Source organism: Triturus cristatus, chromosome 6 (genome assembly GCF_964204655.1).
Source record: "Triturus cristatus chromosome 6, aTriCri1.1, whole genome shotgun sequence".
NCBI lineage: Eukaryota > Metazoa > Chordata > Amphibia > Caudata > Salamandridae > Triturus > Triturus cristatus.
The window spans coordinates 614,157,844-614,173,430 of record NC_140589.1 but is presented as its reverse complement, the minus strand read 5'-3'; the positions used below and the strand labels follow the sequence as shown (position 1 = coordinate 614,173,430).

The 15,587-nt window shown below is 43.9% G+C and overlaps 1 protein-coding gene across 2 annotated transcripts in view; it reads left to right on the top strand.

Moving 5' to 3' along the window:
- The window catches only part of RARS2 (arginyl-tRNA synthetase 2, mitochondrial), a 201,638-nt gene that overhangs the window by 96,868 nt on the left and 89,183 nt on the right, over positions 1-15,587 (top strand). For both annotated transcript variants that reach the window (XM_085611098.1, XM_085611097.1), the window contains one exon: positions 4,389-4,547. In XM_085611098.1, the coding sequence (XP_085467224.1) occupies positions 4,389-4,547 (159 nt within the window). The remainder of the gene's footprint in view (positions 1-4,388; positions 4,548-15,587) is intronic.

The window sequence follows — 15,587 nt, the reverse complement described above, 5'->3', positions numbered from 1 at the left end:
GATCTGAAAATCCTATGAAGTGTCTATTAATCTTTCAGAATCAATGTGCTTTACAATGAAGTGTTTTCCATGCGGTTGTAAATTCTTTCTTAGTTGAGAACCTTTCAATAAAACTCTTTTAATCCTGTCAATGTAAAGTTAATCTTACAGGCCAAACTTTCTTAATGAGTAAAAATTATTCTCTAAACTAATTTTATCCAGAAAGGACTCGCTGCCCCTTTCTAAAATCTTAATAACCTAAGTTGGAGCCAATGTGCTTTATTGACCCCCAGTTTACACCCATATTCGAAAGAATTCCTTGGGGAATAACTACACATGTCTCCCTCCACAATAAAGCTGTTTTTTAATCATATCCAGTTCTGACCACTGGTAGTGAGCCGACGATGATCTGTGTTAAAGACGTCTTGTAAGGTTATCGGAGCTGGGTGAGCGCCTGCCCCAGTTACATCGGCGGGGGTGGCCCACCTGAGCAGCGGCACCAATGTTCTTAGTTAGTTTGGGGGAGGGGGGTGGTTGTTGGGGTAGGGCTGAATTGTATATTATACTGATCTGCTCTCTTTAAGTGTAGTACATACCACTCGAGTTACTAGTTTGGTGTCTCATTTGCTTATAACCATTGACAATGTTGGAAAGGTTGTACCTCATCGATGGAGAGGCGGATCTTTGTAAGTGGGATACCAAATCGTGGATTATTCTCAGAAAAATGCACAGATGACGCATGAATACGAGATGTAACTGTTAAATATTGTTGTCTGATGCTCAATAAAGATATTTTCAACAAAAAAAAAGACGTCTTGTAAGGTGGCCTTGTGATCATAGTAAGACTCGGACAGTGCCAATTGCCAGTTGTTCTTGTCATTGCGTTAACATTTCTCAATTTACAAAAAGCATTGCAGAAAATCAATCAAAGCCCCTAGGGAATGTTTTTTAAATTCAGAGTTTCTGTATTTGCATACCTAAAATAAGAAATCTCTTGGTATTTAAACTTACTAATGTTACTAAGACACACCTATGCTCCCAGTTTGTGTTGCTCTCGACCTGGAGCACCGAGCTATAATGACCCAAACATAGGTCTTCCTGTTGCATTTTATTACACGAAGAATAGCTTAACTGGAATAGAGGGGACATGGGTCTGAGTAACCACAGGACGTTTCAGAGAACAAGCAATTGCAGTGGCCTGAGCCTGTTTTTGTCGTAAGGACGACACAGAGTGGGACTTATGCTTGACCAAGGTATCCACTGGGGGGTATCCTACCAAAGACGATGTTGCAGTAGTAGAAAATCCATTACAATTTGAACCCATATCTTAACCTGCTCACATCAGACCCTATAATCTCTGGAGCTGTTCCAAAAAATGCGTTTGACATTTTGTTCAGATTGGCAAGCTAGCAACCGAGCACCACAGCCATTCCTGGTTGGAGTGATGCCTGACATGGTGAGGACACTGCTTAGAGGGCTCATCTTCTGGTGTTACAGGGCTTGGGAATAGAGTAGCCCTCAGAGATGTTATAGATTTAATCAACTGGGAGTCCAACTAATCTGGCCTGTCCTTGCTGGGCAGGATTCCTGCTTTTAGGGCAGCATGACTCTAGCTCCCTCCTGATAATTGCAATTTTATGAAAATGTAGTGAGCTCATTTGAATACCTGAAAGTTTTCACGGCTGTTGGAAAGCAGGTCGTCGTCTTGAGATTTGCCTAGATGTCAAGGTTGTTTAGTAGAAAATGTGCCATGTAGAGTTGTTGCATCAGTTTTGTGGGATACTAATTCACCAGCTGAATGCCGTCTAGGTAAATGTTGAGGGCATCTGCCCTGGGCTGAAGGTGAGTCAAACAGTAGACATTGAAACTACTAGATCTTGCCTTGCCTCTCAGATTGCAGGAACAGGTGATTAAAAAAAGAGGGATCATTGAAGTGCAGCCTGACCACTCTGGTTAACCCTCGTCACGCTTTCACACGTGCACACAAAATAGTGGTCCACGTTGTGTGGAGGGGCGTATGCGTGAAGAGTTTTAACCCAAGATGTCGCAGAAGTACCTGGCATCCAAGCTGGCAGAAGCAATGGGGTGTTTGTGTCTACATAGTGTGCTAAAATGTAAAAGAAATGTAAACATTAGAGTTAAGAAGGGATACCAGGTGCTAGTGACTCATTATTAACACTAATTATGGTAGACCTCAAAGAATTAGGGTAACTGTTTATAACCCCAGGTAATTGAGATGATAGCAAAGTATTTAAGGAGAAAAATGTAATACATTGTCGTGAAGAAGGTATTTAGATTACTTTGGTAAAGGTGGGAACACAAATATTTAGGTAATCGAATAGGTGAGTAGACGTGAACTGTGTAGTTCAACCATGTGAACAGGATCTCAAATGTAAAATTACATCTTAGAGCCACCTGTACACAATTCTCGCAATCCATCTGTTTCTTAGTTGTTGTCCTGCAATAAACAATGCGGGCAGCTGACACACATGAGTAGATCTCGTTGTGCAGGAGACACTATTGACAAGTTAACAATATAAGGTGGGTAGGAACTTAGTTTTAAATAAAAAATATATTAGAAACTCACAGTAAAACCATCCAAATATAAAGTGTTGAAGAATATGCACCAATTAAATGAGAGTAATTATTATTACATCTGGAATCCACTCGATAAAGTTTGGAGGGTCCCTCCCCTTAGCATTGGCCTTCACTGCAGAGGCAGATGTTTATTGTAAAAACTAGTTTGGATATATTCCCTCTGTTTAGAAACATTAGTCTGGATTTCACATCATAACTGCAGTTTACAGTGAGAAGGACTGGCGCTACAAATATGGTATATGTCACCACTGTATGGAAGTGAGCCACGAGTTTAGATTTATCTGTCATTGAAGGTTGCAGAACCGCTATTGCCTTAAAAGGCCTACTTTTGTGAAGGTGCTGCAGAGGCACATTGCCATATTTATTGTTCTTCTCAACAAACAATTCCTGAAGTAAGCCTTGACAATTCAAGCCATCTATCGGAAGAACAGGAGTGCAATAAAAGAGCTTGGCTATGGCGCAGGGTTGGAGTAGTTTCTGAGGACCTGGGACACCGGTGATAAACGACAGTGCCCACCTCGGATACTGCCCTGCAACTACAGGCTAGCTTAGTGTAAGAATGAAAAGAAGACACTGGAATCCAAGGTATGGTGACAGGAATATTCTTACAACACTTGGAACCTTAGAAGTTATAGTATACCCACCTGTTTAATATATTTTTTTTTTTAACTCTTTTTGATGTAAAGTGCAGCATTATCTTTTGGTTGCTTTCTATTCTCTGAATTTTGAAAATAGATTCAGCTTGTCTTTAATCTTGATTGTTTTCAGTTGGGTGGCTTGTAAGAGCTTTAAATTGTTCCTAATAGCTTACACACATGCTGACAGATCCCTCTGCAAGGGACATGGGCCAAAAATACTCTCACCCAGTCATTGCTTGAGTCTTTGGTTCCAGATTGACTCATCCAAACAAGAGGTCTCGAAATGAAGGTCACGGATTACAGTTGACTTTTGTTAGCTATTTTAATAGCTTGAAAACATTGAGTTTGTATTGTAACTAATAAAATGATGCTTTTTTTCTTTTTCTTTTATTAATCTTTATTTCCCAGACAATGTATAAAATGCCCTTCCCATAATTGGGTTCTCCTATAACTTACTTTCTGAATTGAGTCCTCTGAGGATGTGTATCGTTTCATTCTGTCTACACCAAAATGGGAGCTACCCTTGGCCTCCCATATGGCTATACACACTTCATATGATGCAAAATGTCAGTATTTTTTCCATGGTTTGATCTAAACGTAGTAACACATTGGCAGCACTTTGTGGTCCCTAGTAACAGCTTGCTTGCTTGATTCATAAGCGATGACCCAAACCAAAAAAGTGGGCGGTCCAGGATCAGGAGAGCGGTGAGATGGGAACACAGGTCATCATTGTCAACAGTTTTCTGCACTGCTGCCCTTTGGTTGGTGAGCCACGTTGTTTTAGGTGGATTGTGCAGATTACAAAATAAACACTATTAAACGCAATGATTTGCTCTCTACTATTATAAGGCCTACTTTAGATTGTGTTGGCTATGTTGCAAGTGTGGATCAGGCGACGATCGCCTCATAATGACTATTAAGTAACAGAAATTAAAACCATAAGCAAGTCTTGAAATGCATGCTGTTCTGCAGATTGTGTCATACTTCATGAAATGTTGTGCATCCATAGTCAATGACTTTGTACTGTATGGTAGAGTCTGACTCCAGTGGTGGGTTACCCATCAAGAAGCACCTAACGATCTTGGCAAAACTAACCTTTGCACGTTTAATAAAGTTTCCTCTGGAGCAGCGTCACAGGATGTTTCATGTTTTGTATTCCATTCTGTCTTTTAGATATATGTCCAGGTCAATAAAGCCTCTGAAGAAGATGAAAGTATTAAGAATGCGGCACATGAATTTCTCCGAAAGCTAGAAGGAGGTGACTCGCAGGCACTCGCTGTCTGGCAACGCTTTAGGGATTTCAGCATCAATGAGTATATCCGGACTTATAAGGTATATAGAATGTTCATTTGACTGCTTTCAGATTCAGACCACCTCTTAGACTTGCATTCTCTAAAAACATGTTTATTTAGTTGAAGAAACACAGGTTATAACTACCGTACCACTAGCAAGGCATTTAAATTGATATGCAGGGAGCAATTCCCGTTTGCAGGCTCACAGTAGAAGATGCAAGCAGATTACTGTGTATGTTTCCGAGGTCTGCTTCTTGCTTTTGTAGCATACTTGATAATAGTTTAAGAATCAACCAGGTCTTTGGAGTACATTTAGACTACCTAACAGTGTGCGTGCCTGCAGATTTGTCTGCGCATTGCAGTGGGAATTCAACCTTGAGGTCCCCGCTATTATTGTTCAGCATTTTCAGAACTGGAGCTTCCTAGACACAGGTGGTAAGATTTCAGATGCTGTTGTCTCATTAGGGAAGAGGATGCAACCTACTGTTCTTGCCAAATCAAAACCCACCTCCCAAACGAAGATGAAGAGCCCACCCACAGGTCTGCTGGCAAATTTGTGGGAGTCCAAAAGGGAGTAGAGCTGGTCCCTTGAGTTTTCAATGCAGGGTCCATGTCCCATCATCCGAGGACAAAGGATACATTTATGTTCGAGGCATATGAGCTGCAGATCACACACTAAGGATAAGATCGCCATCTGGTGTTGAGCTCGGATGATTGCAGATTGTTGTTGTCTTTGGTCACGAGCTGGTGACTCCTCCTCTGGACAACAGTGCGCATGGGCATCCACTCCATCCTCAGATTGTTTTTTTCCGCCATTGGGTTTGGATGACCTTTTTTCCGCTCCAGCAGAAAACTTCTAGCAATCACAACAACTCTCAAAAATGTATAACTCGACGTCGAAATCCCATCGGACCGGCTCCGGACACGGCTGATGGCCCCAATGCGGAGCAAAGTTCCCCCACAGTGATCACCACGAGGTCTGTAATTTGTGCCTCTCACCAGACCACAACGAATCCAGCTGTCCAGCCTGCGCCGCATTCCGTTCGAAGAAAACTATCCGGGACCGAAGAGCTCGACGCCATATCATGGCCAAACCGGTTCCGGAACCAGAAGACATCTTTGCACAGGATGTCCCTGACGACGATTCCGAAGACCTCCAGATCGTGTCCGAGGCCGACGATTCTGATCCGGGGCAGCCTGTGAGTACCAGCTCCCCTACCCCAACCCCACCAAAAAAGACATTGGTCAAGACTCTGCCAGCTGGGCCCAGTCGTGATCCAAAATCATCTTCAGAAGCCCCGCCCCCGGGCCCGGCTCCGAAGAAAACTAAGCCTGCAGGTGGCTCGGGCTCGAGCAAACCTCATATTATTGTGCCTACAATACCTTCGGCACCGAAGCAGGCTCCGAGGCCGAAATCTCCATCAGCACCGAAATGTCACTCGGCACCGACGTCTCCACCGGCACCGAAACGTTCTTCGGCACCGAGGTCTCCACCGGCACCGAAAGGTTCGTCGGCACCGAAAGGTCCTTCGGCAACGAAAGGTTCTTCGGCACCGAAAAAAGTCCACAAAGAACCTGCCGATCTCACAAAATCCAGATCGGAACCCAAAAAGTCGGCGCCAAAGCCACCTTCGGACACTGAGGAACTTTTTCAGCCAGATCCAACGCAAAAAAGAATTTACATCAATCCTAAAACCGGACATGTCACAGCGGTGCCATACAAGAAAAAGAAACTGGACACACCACCTCCTCCAGCTCCTCTAAAGAAGAAGGACTGTGCCACTTCACCCATACGTCGTTCCTCTCCTATATTACCTCCTATCCCATCCCCCCAACCCCCACCGCCTTCTCCTCTACCATCTCCTTCTCACACACCACCTCCACAGGATGATGATGATTTAGTGGGAGGGGGAGACCCGGATTTCCTTAATGATCCCACTGATCCTAATGATCCCTTTACACTCCCGGACACGGCACCCATAGATCACTGGGCTTACCCTATGCCTGACATGCCTGATCCCACTCCATACCCCTCAAAACCCTCCCCTCCTGATGACCATTTAGGGTTTGGTTAGCTTATAAACAGGGCGGCACTGTTCCATGGCGTCACCATGCACACAGACACACCTGAGGAAGATTTTCTCCTCGACACCTTTGAGCAGTCGCAAAAAACCGTTCACATTCTACCCATGATTAAGGGAGTGATAAAGCACGCCACTGAGGTTTTTAAAGACCCTGTTAGGGCCAGGGTTCTTAACCCCCGGATCGAAAAAAAATACAGACCGGCACCACAGGATCCTGCGTACATCAAAGCGCAACTCCCCTTAGACTCTTTAGTCGTGTCAAATGCCAGAAAGCGGGCGAACTCCCAAACAACCGGAGACACACTGCCCCCAGACAAAGAGTCTAAACTCTTGGAGGCTTCCGGCAAAAGGGTTGCCGCACAAGCTGCTAACCACTAGCGTATTGCCAATACACAAGCCCTATTGGCTCGCTATGATAGGGCTCATTATGATCAACTGGAGGACCTTTTGCAACACCTGCCTGATCAATACAAATCTCAGGCCAATGACCTCATCCAAGAGGGCAAACTAATATCAAATGCCTCCATCAAATGTGCATTAGACGCAGCGCACACCGCCTCTAGGGCAGTCAACACAAGCGTACTGCTTAGACGCCACGCATGGCTCCGCATTTCCGACTTTAAGCCGGAAGTACAAACCACCATTCTTGCTCAACCCTTAAATCAGGAGCAACTATTCGGACCCGCAGTAGACACTGCATTAGAAAAAATGAAGAAAGATAATGAGACTGCCAAATCAATGGGAGCATTACAGTCTCCTCAAGCCAGAGGCTCCTTTCGTCGCTCCTTTTATAGAGGGGCCTCCAAAAATGTGGGAACAGACACCTCTTCCACCTTCAAAACATTAGGTCAAACATCCCCTAACAGAGGATATTTTAGAGGAGGTTACAGAGGAAATAATACCAAAGGCCGAGGGCGGGGCAATAACAACACCTGCACCTCTACAGCCACTAAACAGTGACTTACCCCCACTCCCCCCAGACCATTCCACTCCGGTCGGGGGAAGACTTCAACAGTTCCTACCTGTCTGGAATTCCATCACAACAGACAGGTGGGTAAGACAAATTATCCAGTCTGGCTACTGCCTCGAACTCATAAACAGCCCCCCAAACATACCACCCAAACACCGCCCCATGTCGTCTCACCACCTCACGCTCCTCAAACAGGAAATTCAATCTTTGCTTCAAAAACACGCAATAGAACCAGTTCCACTCCAACATCAGGGCACAGGAGTGTATTCTCTATACTTCCTCATTCCCAAAAAGGACAAGACCTTAAGACCCATACTAGACCTCAGACTACTAAACCAGTATATACAATCAGACCACTTCCACATGATCACTCGCCAGCAGGTCCTTCCATTACTTCAACAAGGCGACTTCCTTGCCACATTGGACCTCAAGGACGCATATTTTCACATCCCTATGCATCCTGCGCACAGGAAGTATCTACGATTCGTGGTAGACGGTCAGCACTATCAGTTTACAGTTCTCCCATTCGGAGTAACAACCGCACCCAGGGTATTCACCAAATGCTTAGCAGTTGTGGCAGCGCATCTCAGGAGACAACAAATCCATGTCTTCCCCTATCTAGACGATTGGCTCAATACTCTCGACAAATGCGTTCTCCACACTCACTGCACTATTCAAACCCTACACAACTTGGGATTTACAATCAACTATCCCAAATCTCAACTACAACCCTCCCACGTACATCCATACCTGGGAGCCACCATAGATGCATCCAAGGCCATAGCTTATCCCAGCACAGCCAGGATAGCCAACATACAAAATCTCATCAAAAAATTTCAAACCCAACACTCTCTTCCAGCAAGAGTGTTTATGCAACTCTTAGGCATGATGGCGTCCTGCATCTCCATAGTACCCCATGCACGCCTTAAAATGCGTCCCCTACAGGAATGTCTAGCACAATAGTGGAACCAGGCCCACGGACAACTTACTGATCTGGTGTTGGTGGACAGCCGCTCACTTCGTTCACTGAAGTGGTGGAACACCAACAACCTGTCCAAAGGGCGGCCGTTCTTAGAGCCTCTTCCACAAGTTGTGCTGACCACCGACGCATCTCTTACAGGGTGGGGAGCCCACCTCCTTCAACACACCACTCAGGGCAGGTGGACCACTCAACAAAAATAGCTCCACATCAATCACCTAGGACTTATGGCGGTGTTCCTAGCACTCAAATCCTTCCAAGTGCATCTAAAAAACAGAACTGTCCTCATCCGCACGGACAACATGACCACAATGTATTACATACAGAAGCAGGGGGGGACACGTTCTCTACAACTGTCCCAACTTGCAGAACAAATCTGGAGATGGGCAATTTCCCCAAAACATCTACCTGCTAGCAGAAGACCTCCCAGGGGTTCAGAACCAGGTGGCCGACCTCCTAAGTCGCCACACACAGCAAATACACGAATGGGAATTACACCCCAAAGTCCTACTCCCATTCTTCCAAAAGTGGGGACAACCAGACATAGACCTGTTCGCCACACAAGAAAACGCAAAATGCCCAACCTTCGCCGCCAGGTTTCCACAACCACAGTCAAAGGGCAATGCGATATGGATGAACTGGTCAGGCAGATTTGCGTACGCTTTTCCGCCTCTCCCACTCATTCCATTTGTGGTGCGCAAACTGAAACAACAGTCGCTAACGCTCATCCTAGTAGCTCCCACTTGGGCACGTCAACCCTGGTTCACCACACTTCTGGAACTATCTCTAGTTCCACATCAAAAATTGCGTCTCTCCCCGGCTCTATTAACCCAGAACCATGGAGAAATCAGACACCCAGATCCTCAAACTCTGAACTTGGCAATCTGGCTCCTGAAGTCTTAGAGTTAGGATACCTCAACCTTCCTCCAGACTGTATGAATATCATAAAAGAAGCCAGAAGACCTACTACTAGGGCGTGTTATGCAGCAAAATGGAAAAGATTTGCCATTTACTGCACTAACAATGACATACGTCCACTGGATGCGTTCATCCAAAACATCATTTGCTATTTACTACACTTGCAAAGATGCAATTTAGCGTATTCCTCTATACGTCTACATCTAGCGGCATTAGCAGCCTACTTGCAAAATAGGCAACACCTGTCCCTCTTTAAGGTACCAGCCATTAAAGCATTTATGGAAGGTCTTAAACGAATTATCCCTCCAAGATTTACCACCTTCACCAGTGTGGAACCTTAATATTGTTCTAACAAGGCTCATGGGTCTCCCATTTGAACCAATGCACAAATGTGAACTGCAGTTCCTAACATGGAAAGTGGCTTTCCTTGTCGCAATCACATCCCTATGAAGAGTAAGTGAAATACAAGCCTTAACTCTTGTAGAACCCTTCCTACGACTACATCGTAACAAAGTGGTTCTTAGGACAAACCCAAAAATCCTCCCTAAAGTCATCTCCCCTTTCCATCTAAACCAGTCAGTCGAACTGCCAGTCTTCTTCCCTAATCCAGACTCAGTAGCTGAGAGGGCACTTCATACCTTAGATGTTAAAAGAGCCTTGCTTTATCACATCGACAGAACCAAACCTTTTTGAAAAACCAAGCAACTGTTTGTTGCTTTCACTCCACCACATAAGGGCAACCCTATTTCCAAATCGGGTATAGCCAGGTGGATAGTTAAATGTATCCAAATATGTTACCAAAAAGCTAAACGTACTCTTACAGTTCCCCCTAGGGCGCACTCCACGTGTAAAATAGGGGCTTCTATGGCATTCTTAGGGAACATCCCCTTAGAAGAAATTTGAAAAAGAACGACATGGTCTACTACACACACCTTCACTAAGCACTACTGTGTCGATGTGCAATCCAAACAACAAGCTTCAGTAGGCCAAGCTGTCCTAAAAACTCTATTCCAAACTGTTGCAACGGATACAGGTGACCACTGCTAGGGGAGACACTGCTATATAGTCTATCCTTAGTGTGTGATCTGCAGCTCATATGCCTCGAACGGAATATGCTACTTACCAGTATGCATCTGTTCTTGGCATGTAGAGCTGCAGAGCCACACACGCCCACCCGCCTTCCCGGGACCTGTATCTGTTCCAGCATTGTCCTAATTAGACACTACACATGGACATCCTTTCTCTTTACTTCTTATACACTCCATCATTTCCCATCATGGCGAAAAACAATCTGAGGATGGAGTGGATGCCCATGCGCACTTGTTGTCCAGAGGAGGAGTCGCCTATCTCGTGACCAAAGACTTCTTCCGAAGACAACAACAACCTGCAATCATCCGAGCCCAACACCAGATGGCGATCTTATCCTTAGTGTGTGGCTCTGCAGCTCTACATGCCAAGAACAGATGCATACTGGTAAGTAGCGTATTCCTTTTACGCATAACAGATTAGAGAATGACTGACTCTGCTGGTTTATTATTCCCTATGCTGAGTTGCGGCACTCTGAATCATGTGCACCCAGTATTTAGGGTATGGTGCACTAATGCAAATAAGCGGGTGTACAATTTGCAGCCAGGTAGCCCTATATGCTCAAGCAAATAGATGCCAAGAGGGAGCCTCACTGAATTTAATTTTCACACCGTATCCTTATTTAATTATAGTTCGCTATAAAGTTGTCTGAATGCAAAAGCCCTCTTCCAGCTCCTTGCCATGTAGTCAGAATGAGCAAGAAATGGCATATTTCTAAGAGTGCTATGCGTCTCTATTTAATACACTCCAGGCACACATTGTGTAGTATGAAGCACCAGCAGTTAACGTTCTGTGTTTTTAACCCCTTCAGTGCCCGCCCCTTTCCGCGCCCTGTGCCGGGCGTTACATTAGCGGGCGGGGTTTATGACGAGCTGGTCTCGTCATGGGCACAGCGCAACCGCGGCCCATGACGAGACCAGCTCGTCATGGGCACTGAAGAGGTTAAACACTCTTGGCAAATGAACAGAGACCAATTGAAGTAAATCGAAGAGCATTCTATTGGGGAATAAAGAAAGAAGAAGAAATGTGTCATTTGTTCGTCATTTATAGATAGCTCTTCTGTACTGCAATAATCATGCCTTTTTATGTCTCGCCTGAGCCAGCGCATGCGCTGCTCTGGCGAGACATTTACTAGCTGCTTTTAAAAGTGCTACCTTGCCGGCCACCAGCTTGCTATTACGCGCACAAGCGCGCGCAACGTGCACAGCTGCCATCTGTCTTTCAGCGTGCGCGTGAATCCCCTCCCCTACCCCCTCCCTTCTCCCACTCCCTCCTTGTCAGCTTCATGCCTTTGCATGCCGCGCAATCACTTTCAGCAGTTTCACTATCATCATCTGCACAACTAAAGACATAGAAAGACATAGAAAGAAACATCTTTTTCTTAGATGAACACTTTTGCTATACGATGCATTACTTTTACTCACTCCTCGTCAGCTTCATGTCTCTGCATGCCGCGCGATCACTGGAATCCCCTCCCTTCTCCCACTCCCTCCTCGTCAGCTTCATGCCGTGCGATCACTTTCAGCAGTTTCACTTTCATCATCTGCAAAACTAAAGACATAGTGAAGCGCGGGTGCCGCTAATATAGCAGAAGTAAAGAAATAGATTTTTTTTTTCTATTTCTTTACTTTTGCTATAATCACAGCACCGGCGCTTTACTTTTAACATTAAAAGTAAAGCGCGGGTGCCGCGATTATAGCAAAAGTAAAGAAATACAAAAAAACATGGAAAGGATTAGGCGTCTCATAATGTTTTCTGATTACTACACTAATACATTTTATGATGTGTATCATGGCAGGTAGAGTAAAGGTTGTTATGAAGTCTCAAGAAGCCATTTCTTTCAAGAAGCTAACTAAAAATAAGCATCGGCAAACCCACCTGGTCTAGCATATTTGACGGGTTAACGCATTTTGGATGATGTGTACACACGCATGAACGTGTATGATGGTATGGTGGATCAACATGATGACATATGCGTGTGCATGAGTTACCACACATGCTCATGCATATGGCATGACACAGCCGCCATTTTAATTTTTTTATTTATCTGTTCCAAAATTGTGGATGGCACTTGCAGTGATAAATTAAAACAAGCATTGGCATAGCCAATAGGTCTCACCTTTCGGACCTTATAAGTGCTTAGCCATGTAACAGTTGATGTTGTTGCACCAAGGATATTGTGCTGCTTAACTAAATACTTATAAGGTTCCAAAAGCGAGACCTATTGGCTATGCCAATGCTTGTTGTGTGTAGGTTTGAACACATCATTATTCAAATGCTCTGATCAAACAGATGTGTCTTATACCGCTATAGATCACAGTGTGGTGCAAAAAAGAAAGTAACCCTCTTACAATTCTGTGGTTTCACGTATTACATCTGACCTTTATCTAGTTGTTACCAAGGCCTAATAGTCGATAAATCTAACCCCATGCAACTAACCATGCACACAAAACTGCCCTTTTCATTACTTATTAAACAAAAAAATCAATGAACATACAGAAGCGTTGATACCAACCATTGGCCCAAAGTAGCACATCAGCATGGTACTGCCTGCCTGGCAAAGACCTGCTGGTTTTCCATACATCCTGAAATGGATTTAAAACCTTCCATCCAAGCCCTTACACTTTCTAGTCTGGGTGGAAGCACTGCCTTGTTTCCAGTTCAGTGCTACCAGTTCTCCAAGACGCCAAACTGGCTGCTCTGTAAGGCATTCTACCTAATACATCTAGTCTCATATAGGACCTTGCATGCCTGCATCATTTGGAAGGTTGCCCATTCCTGTCTTGCTGACACCCTAACCACCTCTGGCATGACACACCAACAACTAAGATACCAGCAGGCTACAGACAAAAAAATTTGAGAAAAATAAAGGTGGGGAAATGGGCCTTCTCCATCTATACACCCAGGACCTAGAACATCCCTGCAATCGTCAGTAGCCTCAATCCTCCCGAGTTCAGTAGAGGGCTCAAAGCTCACTTCTCCTAAGGAAACCGCATCTTGAGACATTTTAAAGCCCTTTTTCACATTAGTTTGTGTCCCCTCCCCTCTCTAAAGAATCTTAACTGTAATCTTGGCCATTGTGCTCATAGAGGGCTCCATTACCCATGGATAGGTGTGCGCTATTCAGATACCCACATACAGTTAAGGCTTTTCTGCAAACTGGTATTAATTTGAATAAAGTAGACACACCATAAATTCAATATCCTTCGACTGATATCATCTATAAAAGGGATAGGTATTTTTTAATATAGGAAAAGGTAGTGGAGCTAAAGTATGGCATCAAAAACTCAGTCAGAAGCATATAGGGCCTGATTTATATGTTGACAGAGAGGGAACTCCATCACAATGGCAACGAAGTTCCCTCCCTGCCAACAGTGTTCCTCCCGTCCAATTGTGATGCGGCAGACTTCAAGTTTGGCGACGGCGGTGATTTCTCCATCATTGCTATGACCAAGCTTCTCTGATGTAGTAAGGGCTGTAGGAGGATTGGTTATATGTACGTTCGCCGAATTCAGATGGGCGGTAATATCTAGCCGTGTTTTTTCCTGTCTGTCATTGTTGGGCGCAAACCCTGGCAGTGAGGGACAGTGAAAAAGAAATAATACCTCCCTCGCCTTGGGAGGTGACACCCATGACGTAGGGTGCATTATAGGTTTTATTTATAAACAGAAAATCATATTATGGGATATTCTTTCTGAAAATAAAAAAGGAAATTGTTTTGTGCAAGGCTCCGCCATGTAAACGGAGACCTGCAGCAAACCGTGAAATGCATTGACAGGAAATGCTCTGACAGCAGTTCCTGCCAATGTTTTATAAATGACCACGAGCTTGACGGTCATTTTTAGGTCGCTCCTAGGCAGCTCTTGCACTGTCTCTTTGAGATATGTTGAATGCAGGATATGGGCATAAAGCTCCGCCCATCTTTTTAATTGGCACCTGTCCTTTGTAAATGGTGGTTTATCATTGGTCAGTAGTCCCTACTTAGTACCGCCTTGTCTCTTCTTATAACTTCCCATGAGGATACCCCCTGTTACATGTGTTGTTACTCCCTAGATTTTTATTGCAGCCTCAGAGCACTATTTTCTTAAAGGTTTTTATTGCAGCCTCAGAGCTCTATTTTCTTAAAGGGCTTTAGGCAAGTCACACGCTTGGTCCTGAGCAAAGCTGGCAGTGGTTACTTTACACACTAGCACATCTCACATTTATATGAGACCTTCTATAAATTGCCCATCATGAATTCCACAGTGTACAACCTAATCCAGAATTAATATAATAATTATTTTGTCACATTTCAAAGTTTCTAATTGTATATATGGACATAGCTATTTGAATGTACTCGTGGTGCTGTCTTGCATGCAATGCATTATGGGTAGAGTGGATTTACCATCTCTTCTGCAGAGTGCAGTACCGGATGTGACCAAAACAGGTCCCATGGGAACTTTTGGCCACATGTGGTACTGCAATCCAAGAACAAAACCTCTTATCTGACCCATCGTATTTTAACTGTGTTAAAGACTCACAAAGAAGACATTTTCCCCATGGACAAACAGTTCTTCACATGCAATCAAAATGTTTTTGAATTTTTATTTTTTTGATTCACAAGTTATTTTACATCACAAAATTATCTTTTTTTCATTATTATGTAAATATAAGTATAGAAACACTAAAAAACATCAATTATACATAGCACAATGATTTAGAACATCAATGAAAAAAGCATTTAAGAAAAACATTCAAAGAACGAACTCCCTTTGACAAGACCATCATCTCCGCATTCATAACTTTCATTCTCATCAATCAAACTCTCAAACATACCATACACAAGCAAAAAAGAAACTATAAAATACACATCATAATGGGATCCAATCTGCTGTAGATATCTGACAAATAATGATATCAGAATTTAATAGAGATTAGTTCAATTGTTTTCCCTCATTGTTTCTTCTATATTATTTCTTCATACGTCTCTTTGTGTAGGATTCCCAGATGTGTAATCAATGGTCTACGTACGTTTCGGTGATTACTTAATTTATATCACCTTCT